We start from the raw sequence: 12,056 nt of genomic DNA on the forward strand, positions 1-12,056 counted from the left end.
CACAGAGAAACCCTGTCTCAAAAAACAAAAACAAAAACAAAAAACAAACAAAAAAAAGTGAGTATAAATTACTTGAAAAAATTACCAGTCTTAAAGATAAGTATCAAATGTCACATGATAAAAGTTTTTGAAATTAACAAAACAAAATTTTGACAAGGGCATACTCATTTTGTCCTTGTATCTTTTTTGTTTGTTTTCTTTTGAGACAAGTTTGACTGTCTAGCTCTGGCTGGCCTGAAATTGCTACATAGACCAGGTTGGTCTTGAACTCATGGAGATCAGCCTGACTCTACTTCCCCACGGAACAGATTAAAGGTGTGTGCCATCAGACTCAGCTATTACCCCTGTATCCCAATTGTTAGATGCTTTTAAAATTAGGTAGCTTGCTTGCTTGCTTGCTTGCTTGCTTGCTTGCTTCCTTCCTTCCTTCCTTCCTGTTTTTCTTTCTTTCAAAGTAGGGCCAGTGATATGGCTCAGTAGGTAAAGGTGCTTGCTGCCAAGCCTGAGGACCTAAGTTCAATCCCTGGGGTGCACAAGGTGAAGAGAGAACTAAACCCTGCAAGCTGTCCTCTCATCTCCACACACACACACACACACACACACACACACACACACACGTGCTGTGGCATGTGCACACCACACACAGGCTTGCACACACAACTAAATCAATGTCATGCATTTGTATTTTAAAAACCAGTGGTTGTAGTTTGAATGACTCTGTAGTTTGAAAACAGCCGTGTTGGAGTTTGAATGTCAACAGTTCCCACAGGTTCATCCGTCTGAATGCCTGATCCTCAGTTGGTGAGACTGTGTGGGAAGGACCGGGGGTGTGGCTTTGTGGAGGAGGTAGGTGTGTCACCAGGGGCCAACTCTGAGGTTTCCAAAGACTCATGATACCTGAAGCGAGTTCTCTCTACCTCATGCCTGGGGTCTGGGATGTGGGCTCTCAGCTCTCCCCGCCCATCTGTCTTGTCTTGCCGGTATGGATCCTAACTAAAAGAAAAGATGGGTCCTAACTAAACGTTTTTAGAAAAGATGAGCTCAAAGCTGCTCATAGTGGTGCCCGTGTGATACCCCAGCTACTTGGGAGGCTGTGGCAAGAGAATTGTAAGTCTGGGGCCTGCCTGGGCTACACAGTGAGACAGCCTGGGAAACTTAGCAAAAATTTGTTTCAAAACAATTAAAAAAATAAAGCACAAATGATATGGCTCAGGGACAGTGAGCTCGCCTGGCAGAAGCCCTGGGTCTAATACCCTGTACCGCGATATGAGATAAAAATAAAAGTCTGGGGAAAAAATGCTGGGTTTTTTGTTTGTTTGTTTGTTTGTTCTTTTTTTCTTTTAAATCTTATTTATACAGGATAAGGCATATGCCTGCGTATCTTTTTAAGTGATCAGACACAAGCTACAAGAGTCAGTCATAGCCAAGTTTGGTGGCATAAACCTGCCATCCTGTATTCAAGTGGCTGAGGCAGGAGGGTTGCAAGTTAAAGACCATCCTGGGCTCCATACTGAGACCCCGTCTCAGAAAACAAAGAAACAAAATAAAACAACAACAACGACGACAAAAAGGAAGGGAATAGCTTATGTCAATTTATGAGAGGGGAAATAAAATGAAAGCTTCCCCAAGAAAATAAAAGCTCCCAGCTCAAACAAGCGAACCACTTAGAATACCAAAACATTCCGGAAGACCAGCCAAAGAGATCATAGTGCGACTGCCCCAGGTGCAGTGCGCATGCATAGCAGGCATGTGCAGCGCATAGCAGGCTTGCGCAGCAGTTGTATCTCTAAAGCCAGCAGAGGCAGCCTTCTCTAGTCATGTTCCCGCAACAAATAGATACCATTCAACCCTGCCCAGCAGCAGTACATGATGCATTTGGTCACACAGTGCCCAAGTACTGCTCGAGATGTCTTGGGTGAAAAGAATCTGGTGCGGTACTCTACTCTGTTTGCTGAGATGGGCTTCGTTTTAAGCTCTTTAAAGGAAAGGCAGGAGAGTAACCGTGGGGCAAGCTATGTGAACTGCACATCTGCGTGATGGATAGCACTAGAAGGTGCTCCTGGCAGCCTCTGGAGGGTATTGGAGCAAAATAAATAAATGGCTCTATCAGACACACATCCTGACAACCTGAAGGGTAAAGGCACAGCCACTGGCCCTTTTAGTGCACCCAGTGATTTTCTACACTCAGAGAGGGGAAAGTGAGGTTAAGTGGGGATGGCTGTTTAACATCCACGCAGGTGAAGGAACAGTCTCTGGCATGGTACCCTCTTCCCCACGAGGAGCTAGATAGAGCAGGCAAACAGAACTTAGGAACAGGAGTGGCTAAGGAGGGGAACGTCTGCTCTTCCTCCCCTCTGTTAGGAATGTAGTCACTGCTTCACGAACAAGTTGCCTCTCTGAATGCAGATGAGCGGCCCGCTGCAGCATCAGCTGAATGCAGATGAGTGGCCCACTGCAGCATCAGCTGAAGATGCAGTTAGTGTCTGCACAGCACATGGCGCAGCTAACGATCTCACACTGATGCACCGTGAGTGGGCCTGATCCTGGGAATGAGACTCCCCACACTGCTTAAGACAGCAGGTCAGAGGCAGCAGCGATCATCAAACTGCCTCCTCTTTGCCCAGACTGGGTTTCCCCCCACCCCCTGCTCAAGCCTAGGAAGGCACAGGAGAGTGAAAACCATGAAATCACATCACATGATTCTTCCCAGACTTCCACACCTACAGGTTTAAAAAAAAAATTGGTTTTAAATTGAGGTATATCTTATAACGAAAAGTAACCAGGGACCATGGTGTTTGAAAAGTTGGCATTTCATAGGTTTTGTTTCACTTTATCCATTTATTTGGAGACCACTCTACAGCCCAGGCTGGCCTTGAATTTGTGATCTCAGGTGTGAGCCACCTCTCCCAGCACTTAGAACGTGCAGCCTTGGAACCATGCTGGAGACTAAGGTTTTGTAGGCAGAGGTCTACCTTACTTGTGCTGAGTAACACAGATTCACCACTCTAAAAGCCAGGCCAAGAACAACCAGGTTAGAATGTTTTGTCAGGTAGGTAAACAGAAGCTGCTGGTGCTGAGGGATGGCAATGAGGAGGAAGGATGATTGGGCAGAGCAGCTACAAACTACACAGGTATCTTGGTAGCAGCCACACAAGAAAGCTTTCAAACACACCCACAACTAAGTGTGGGATTACTTACGCCAAGGAAATGCAATTCCTCTAGGTAGATTAACTTCCGAATCTGGGCAATGTGCGTAGACACATTAGAGAGATTGTGGTATTAGTTAAACTGATCTTGCTGTTACACTTTCCTTTATAATGACCAGAACCATCAAAGGTGCTTCCCCCAACTAGCTATGAAACTTAAGATGATGTGAAAATGAGTTAAATAAAATAGAACACTTAGAGAGAGAGAGGAAAAAAAATCGCAATTCAAGGTTGCATTCATGCAAAAAACGGCATTACCAAGAGCAACACTTCATTTGTAAAGTCAGGACTCAGCACCTGTCTTAATTTCTTTGAAAGCATTTAGATGGCGGATTGGGAAAGGGCTTCAGACCCACCACCAGGTGATATGATAGAAACATTGCAGAACTTACAATCTTCTTCTCGGGTTTGCTACTGTGTTCTACTGGCATGCTGCTGCCATTGCTTCCTGGGGTTACAATGCAGCCAGGGTTATGTGCCTGGGATGGAGGCATGCTCTGCAAAGGTTAAGACACACAGATGCATCACACACAGGAGACAGTCACAGCCAACATGTCTACCAAATACATGCATGTTAGAAGGAGCAACAACAACACTTTTATTACATGTGAAGGACACAGCAGCCAATGTTAGGGGTTAGAGTTAAACTACAGGTAAAGTCTTACTGGGGTGCACATACTCTGTGGCAAGGCAAGACATTAGTTTTATCAACAAGGAGACACATAAAGGCCTGTTACAGTTTCAAAATGCCTTTCCGGCACCTCCTTCTCTCTGGAAGGATACAAAAGACCAAAAGAGTTGGCTACAGAGAAGCCAACCATGGCAACAATAATTAAAACCTCCTGTCACAGCCCTGCATGCTTGAGAGAAAGGCTTCTGAGAAGGGGCTTCAGAGAGCGGATGACTTAACGCATGCACAATCCCATGCAGCATCCAACACTCGACTGCAAACCACTGCTCTCTGAAGACTGCACCATTCCAAGCAGTCCCACACAGTAGAGAGAAGTCAAACATTTACCTCTTGGCTTAGGAGAGGTCTGGCTTCCAGGGCCATCCTTTTCTTATGCTCCTCTTTTACAGGCATGAGGGGTTTGAAGAACTTTGGTGGCTGAGGAGAGAACGCTTTAAAAGGGCTGACTGTTAAGGCATGAGGATTCTCTGATGGACAACCTGAGGAATACAAAGAGGGCATGAGTTTTCAGATAGCCGAGCATGGTTGCAGGCGCACAGGGAGCCAGGCCATTACGCAGGCTTGGTCCCCAGCTCAATTCCACTTTTATACTGATCGTATCAGGAGGGGGCTAGCTTCATCAATGCAGACAGACATTGATGAGTTCACGACTGACTGGGCTGAGCTGCAGTGAACAGGGTAACTAGGCATATGCCTCTGAATGGTGAGCTTTTGTTCGAGGATTCTCCTCTCTCCCTTCTTTCTTATATTTAATGGCTGAGCCATCTCTCCAGCCCTCTCCCTTCTTTCTTGAGGTGTGAAGCATTCACCATCACAGCCCCTTACCACTCTGGTGTTCTGCTCTGCCTCTGCTCCAAAGCATGAAGCAAGCCGACCCTTGATCAAAACCTTTGAAGTCGTGAGTCAAACGAACCTTTCTCAAGTGAGTTTTTCTAAGGTAGTTTGTCCTAGCAATGGAAAGTAAGCACCCGCAGCCATGATGCTATCAGATACAACAGCAAAAACAGTATGCGCATGCGAGCATTTAGTTCAGCCTTCCAACGGCTGAGGGACGAGGGAGTAATCAGGTTAGAGAGATAGCTAAGGAGGTAGGCATGCTTGCTACCAAACCTGACAACCTGAGTGGATTTTAATCCAGGTGGTGGAAAGAGAGAATTGACTCCCCCAAATTGTCCTGTGACCTTGACATGTGTGCTGTGACATACACCCCCAACTCCCTTACACTTATGCAACATAAGCGAAATAAATGCAATAATAAAGTAGAGTCAATAAAATCTATAGCCGCAAAGAAGTATTAAAGGGCTGCGGAGTGAGAGATAATCAGTAACAAGAAACCAAACCTTCTTTCTAAAAAAATATTATGATTTATCTATTTTATGCACATGGGTGCTTTATCTGTATGTCCATGCACAATATGCATGTCTGATGCCCAGGGAGGTCAGGAAAGGGTGTCAGATCCCCGGGGACTGGAGTTTTAAATGGTTTTAAGGAGCCATGCTGGTGCTGGGAATCAAACCTGGGTCTTCTGTGACAGAGTCTGTGCTCTAACCACCAAGCTGCCGCTCCAGCCCCTTAACTCTTTGCAAGATCCAGCTGAAGCTCCTCTGATCAGACTAATTCCAGCTCACGCTGACTTTCCACCTCTGAATTCCTAAGATCTTTATAATCTTCGTGTATATTCTGACATTTACCACTGAATGTTGTATTTGCTATATATTATCTTCATTGTGGAATATATATATATATGTATTTCTGTGTGTGTGTGTGTGTGTGTGTGTGTGTGTGTGTGTGTGTATTCCCCTCTTCAAGACAGGTTTTTTTCTGTGTAGTCCTATAGTCTAGGCTGGGCTCAAACTATGGGATCAGCCTAACTGTCTGGATTAAAGGCACGCGCCACCACGCCCAGCTCCCATGGTTCTATTTTAAAGGCAAACAAAAGCTCACTAGGTATATTTAGCAGACGAATATTATATACACTTTCTCTTAGATCCCTTTTTCCTTGGGCTACGTGGCTATGTAAGACTATATTGATCTCATGCCTTGTTTGGCCTCTGTCTCCTTTTGTTCTCTTTCCAATTCCTGCTAACTGATCCTTGATTCTTGGTAAAGTGTAAGACAGAAGCTAATCACTGATCCCCGTTTCTATCGACTGTGGGTCTCTCTATTGCATGGGGAGACTGTGTGTTTACATAGTAATGATGCCCCTGATCTAATTCATTGCTGCTTTCAGTCATGACCCTGTGATAGGTGTTGGACTCAAGTTTCCTTCAAACATTTGAGTATAAAAAAGACGAGATACGTCACTACTCCTCGGGTTAAGAAAATTGAATGTGAATCACGTATGTCTCAAAACAAGGTCAGAACACGACGAACTGAATAGTGAGCCTGAGAATTTCAAATCCCATACAGAAAGTATTCTTTTCAGCTGGAGAGAGAACTCAGCAGTAGAGCGCGTGCTGAGCATACCTGAGGCTCACGCTTTGATTCTCGGCACCACATATGCATACACACAACTATTATTTTTATATGTTGGACACCCAGCAAAAAGAAATCCAGTGAGTGAACGTGGGTTAACTCTGGTTAAGAAGAGAGTTTTTGAGCATCTGCGAAAGTGGAATTTGGCTTCACAGCCCAGCTAAAAAGGAATACCAAAAGCAATCTTGCCATCACCACCTTCCTTGCTCCTGCGAGGCGAGTCCCTGGGTAAAGTCCCATAGCACGCGACATCTTGGTAGCTGGAGCTGTAGTCAGACACGTCTAACTGGTTCTCAGGCCAGCCCTGCAAAGTAAAAATATAGGTCAACTTCGATGAAGTCACTCTAAAAAAAATGTGAAAAGCAGCCTGGATTTCAGTTTCTTTTCACTTCTCTTCCCTTTCTCTCTCCTTCTCCTTCTTTTCTGAGACAGAGTCTGGTTGTGTAGTCCTTTCTGACCTCAAACTCAGAGATCCATATGCCTTCGCCTCCCAAGTGCTGGGATTAAAGGCATGTGCTACTATACCCAACTCTAGTATATATATGTTATAAAATTAATACGTTAAGTCTATATGACTAAATATATTAACATAACATATTAAATATATTTTATTTCTTTATTTTTAATTGTTCACTTTTCATCCTGCTCACTGCCCCCTTCCTGTAATTTTTTTAAAAAAACTTTTACTGCAAAACATCTCAAACGTATCTAAATGATGATTATACCATGATTAAAACAAATACCACTAAAACCAGAGCGAACAAACTGTTAGCATTTTATTCTATTTTAAGATTTAATAGAATTGTACACAGTAATGAAATTTTGTTTTGTTTTGTTTTTAGGAGACAGGCTCTCACTATGTAGAGATCTGACTGCCTTTGCCTGCTGAGCGCCGGGATTAAAGGACTAGACACCACGCCCTCTAACTCCAGACCAGACTAAAACACTTTTTAATGAAGATGACCTTTCTAGTCCTAATCCTGCCCGGAAAGCAGCACCAAGTTGGGGCTGTCTACAGCAAGCTGGAGAGTGTGCTTATTTTACACATGGCTGAGATTATGATCTATGAACAGCCACAGACGTTGACTCTAACAGGGAAAACTCTCCTTGGAACTCATTCACCTTCTTAAGGGTTGGCGCTGACTTTAAGGACTGAAGCTTAAGTTTCTCAAGTATGCCAACAAAGACTGTAAGCACAGGGGCTGGAGGGATGGCTCAGTGGTTAAACGTGAGACCTGGGTTCTGCTCCCTCTACCCACAAATAGACTCTCAACTGTCTGTCACCCCCACTCTAGGGGCTCCAAAAGGTCCTCTTCTGCCCTCTGTGGGTACTGCATGAAAGCACTGCACAGGCATATATGGAGACAAACACATACGCAAAATAAAATCTTTAACACACACACACACACCTGAACACACAGTATCTTCTCAAGAACTTTGGTGTTGATATACACCATATACGTACCTTATCGTCTTCATCGAAGCCAGAAAGATCTGGCCGGCTAGAGGAGACCTGTGAGAGACATTTTACCAACATTTTACCAACATGTCTCACGTATCTAATGATCATCTGGTTCTTCTGAGACAGGTTTCACCCTGGCCCTTCCTAGCCTTGGACTTGCAGTCTTCCTGCCTCTGCCTCCTGCACAGGCGTGCACCACATATGCCTATTAATTTTCTTTTTCTTTTATTTTATAAATATATTGGCATGGATAGGAGTCTTGGACCATCTTCCCTTGCTCCTGCTTTCTCTCACAAGGCTCCACAACTGCTCTCAAACTGGGGCTTATTACTTTCACGCACATCTCTATAGTTACATGAGGACATATGCAGATAAATACTAAATAGTACTAATTTGCATATTTTACACATTGTAGGTGCTATGCTATTTATTATTCATGGTGTTTTATTGCATAATGATTCTGGTTCCATTTTTCTACGGATGGCTATCGAGGCTGCTTCTAATACATTTTTTTAAAGATTTATTTATTTAATATATGTAAGTACACTGTAGCTGTCTTCAGACACCCCAGAAGGCATCAGATCTCATTACGGATGGTTGTGAGCCATCATGTGGTTGCTGGGATTTTAACTCACGACCTTTGGAAGAGCCGTCAGTGCTCTTAACTGCTGAGCCATCTCTCCATCCCTGCTTCTAATATTTTAAAATGCTTTTTTATTTGACATTTGTGCATGAGTGTGTGTCTGTGTGTGTCTGTGTATACCATGGCATGCATGCACAAGTCAGAGAAGATAATTCAGGAATGAGTTTTCTCCTTCCACCCTCTGGGGCCTGGGACTGATCCTGGGTCATGAGGCTTGGCAGCAAGTGCCTTTATCAGCTGATCCATCTTGTTATCTGTCTTGTTAACTTGTATTTTCAGTTACAAAGTATGATGAAATAGGTGTGTTGGTATAAACCTATGATCCTAGTTCTTAGGGAGGCTGAGGCAGGAGGATTATGAATTTGAGGTCACCCTCTCTTGGTTACTTGGTGAGACTGACTAGAAACCCAAAGACAGCATGTTGAGACAGATCCTCTGTTATCTCTGTCCACTGAGGCTGCGTCCTCACATCCTGGGCTCAAGATTATTACTCTCTTTTTCTGTTCTGTTTTTGTTTTATGGGACAGGCCCTCACTAAGGTAGACTGGGCTGGCCTCTCAAGCTGCTATCCGCTCCTGCCTTAAAAAAACACATGAAGAGTTTAGGACGATCTTAAAAAGTCCTATCAAGAAAAAAAAATTTTTTTTGAGTTTGTGCTTTTTTTTTTTTTTTAAAGAAGTATTTATTTATTTTATGTCAATAAGTACACTGTAGCTTCTTCAGATACACCAGAAGAGGGCATCAGATCCCATTACAGATGGTTGTGAGTCACCATGTGGTTGCTGGGAATTGAACTCAGACCTCTGGAAGAGCAGTCAGTGCTCTTAACCACTGAGCAATCTCTCCAGCCCTGTTCTTGCTTTTTAAAGTTTATTTCCTAGATTCTATGTTTGTTGCTTCTCTTTGGTGACATTTTTCCTGTAAAGTTTTCCACATTTGGGACACTGCTTAACTGAATCTCATTTAGTATTTCTTTTCTTTCTTTTTTTCCCTTTCCTTTCCTTTTCTATTTTTTTCTTTTTGGTCTTTCTCAAGACAGGGTTTCTCTGTGTAGCCCTGGTTCTTCTGGAACTCACTCTGTAGACCAGGTTGGCCTCAGACTCACAGAGATCTGCCTGCCTCTGCCTCCCAAGTGCTGGGATTAAAGGTGTGCGCCACCACCACCCAACTTAGCATTTCTTTTGGTGGGGGAGGCATTCTCCTTTAATATTATCTAAAGCTAGAGTTTTGATTTGACACATACTCAGCCCTTGAACAATAGCTTTACAAGGGTCTTTATTTTATGCTCTGGTTCCGGGGTACATATACATCAAATAAATGTTGAACCATTGATCAGGATGCTTCCTCCTTTTTTATTTATTTTTGGTTTTTCGAGACAGGGTTTCTCTGTGTAGCCCTGGCTGTCCTGGAACTCACTCTGTAGACCTCGAACCCAGAAATCTGCCTGCCTTGGGATTAAAGGCATGCGCCACCACTTTCCTGGTGCTCGTTTTTTATTTTAGACTTTTACACAGCTCTGGCTGGCTTGACTTGGCCCACTGAGTGTTGTGGTTACAGAGTGTACCACTGCACCCAGATCTATTTGTAAACTTTTCTTCTTAAGTTATATACATTTCTGAGCATTTTCACTACATTTTATTGTGCAAGTACTGTGTGGCTGTGGCTGTGGCTGTGTGCACTCGTGCACGTGTGTATGCGCGCGTGTGTGTGTGTGTCCAGAGGACAACTTGTAGGAGTTGGTATTTTCTTTCTACCTTGTGGGTCCCAGGAATTGATCTCCGGTTGTTAGCCAGCCCGTGCTTTTTCCTGCTGAGCCATCTCACAAGCCCCTTACACAGTTATTTTTTTTAATGATTTATTTATTTTTATTTTATGCACACTGGTGCATGTATATCTCTGAGAAGGTGCCAGATCCCCTGGAACTGGAGTTATAGACAGTTGTGAGCTACCATGTGGTTGCTGGGAATTGATCCCAGGTCCTCTGGAAGAGCAGCCAGTGCTCTTAACTATGGAGCCATCTCTCCTGCACTTATGTTTCTTTCTTTCTTTTTTTAAAAAAATCTTTAATGAAGACATATATAATGCAGAGACATAGTCGTCTTCTGGAGCAGAGTCCAGAACACCAAGGAAAACATTCCCCACTGGACTGATCATCTGCGTTATTCGACCTCTGAAGCTACACTATAATCCCACACTCCTGTGGGAAGTGGAGTTAGCATCGGAGTTACTGGTCCAGACACACCTTCTTAGTTCCCACCCCTAGCTTCAGCATCTTCAAAACTGTCTCCATTCTCAGGGAGTGTGGCAGAGTTGTAGAGACAGGCGCCAGGCAGATGGAAATGACCTGTCTGGATTTCCTCTGCTCTAGTATAGCACTGTCTGTCCCCAGACCAGCACCAAGCAGCAGGCCTGGGAAAGATTCAGTACAGTGCTCTTAGGTTTCTTAATAATATTCTTGCTCTTTCATTTCTTGTACTGTCTAGAATTCTCACTGGGATGTAGTGAAGTAGGCATTTTAGAGCTAACGATTTCCATTTAACTACCACTTTATATTCTGCAACTGTTGGTTTTATATATATATATATACATATATATATATATATTTTTTTTTATTATCAGTTACTTCTATATATGTTTAAGCTGTATTATAAGGTCTTCCTTGATAAATCAGTTAATTGGTAGAGTACCTTTTAAATTTTTTTTCAATTAGCTAGGCATAGTGGTGCACACCTCTAGTCCCAGTAGGTGGTAAAGTCTGGTGATCTCTGTGAGTTTGAGGCTATCCAGGGCTGGATAATAGGACCCTATTTCAAAACAAAACAAGACACCCAAGAAGACAAAATGGTGCACATGTGTTTGCGCACACAAGCATGCAGGGATCTCTTCTTTTCTTCCTCTGTAGTCCTGAGGATGGTGGTTGGGCATGCGGACGATAGGCAAGTGACCTACACTGACCTACACCCTCAGCCTGGGAGAATGCTTTCAGTTTATAACTCACGAGTCTCTCGCTGCCTATTCCACGCTGTCAGTATAGTGCGGTGAGTGTACATGTGCGTGTGTGCCTATGCTCACCCATGTAGAGGACGGAGGTTGACCTCAGGTGCCTTCTGTTGCTTTCTGCCTTACTTTTCTGAGACAGGGTCTTCGAACTCACAATGCGCCACTGTGGCTAGTCTGGCTGGCCTGCACACTCCAGAGATCTCCCTGTCTCTGCACCCCATTACTGGGTTTACAAGAGCACACCACCATGTCAGGTTTTTATTTGAATATAGGCTTGTGTGGCAAACACCTTACACACTAACACAGTGGTGGCTCTCAGCCTGTGGTTGCTGGGGATTGGTATTTTCTTTTGTTTGATAGAACCCCTTTAAAGTTGAATGACTCTCTCACAGGGGCCGCATATCAGACATCCTGCATACTAGGTATTTACACTATGATTTGTAACAGGAGCAAAATTACAGTATGAAGTGGCAACAGAAATAAATTGTGCAGTTGGGGGTCAGCACAACATGAGGAAGTGTATTAAAGGGTCACAGTATTAGGAAGGCTGAGAACCCCTGTCTAAGGCTTCATCCAACC

At 43.7% G+C, this 12,056-nt stretch overlaps 1 protein-coding gene and 1 non-coding gene across 4 annotated transcripts in view; both read right to left on the minus strand.

The window, feature by feature from the left end:
- The window catches only part of Kif13a (kinesin family member 13A), a 181,939-nt gene that overhangs the window by 6,648 nt on the left and 163,235 nt on the right, over positions 1-12,056 (minus strand). Inside the window, exons 35-38 of one of the 3 annotated variants that reach the window (XM_029468210.1) lie at positions 7,838-7,885; positions 6,571-6,676; positions 4,225-4,376; positions 3,199-3,240 (exon numbers count right to left, since the gene is read on the minus strand). In XM_029468210.1, coding sequence (XP_029324070.1) covers positions 3,199-3,240; positions 4,225-4,376; positions 6,571-6,676; positions 7,838-7,885 — 348 coding nt within the window. Of the gene's footprint in view, positions 1-3,198; positions 3,241-3,598; positions 3,704-4,224; positions 4,377-6,570; positions 6,677-7,837; positions 7,886-12,056 lie in introns of all 3 variants that reach the window. The other 2 variants (XM_021179807.2, XM_029468211.1) reach the window with 2 other exon arrangements.
- On the minus strand, positions 10,775-10,904 carry LOC115029123. Its single transcript, XR_003834694.1, has one exon. It is a non-coding gene; the product is annotated as a small nucleolar RNA SNORA55 (small nucleolar RNA).

The sequence above is a fragment of the Mus caroli genome, chromosome 13 (assembly GCF_900094665.2).
Source record: "Mus caroli chromosome 13, CAROLI_EIJ_v1.1, whole genome shotgun sequence".
NCBI lineage: Eukaryota > Metazoa > Chordata > Mammalia > Rodentia > Muridae > Mus > Mus caroli.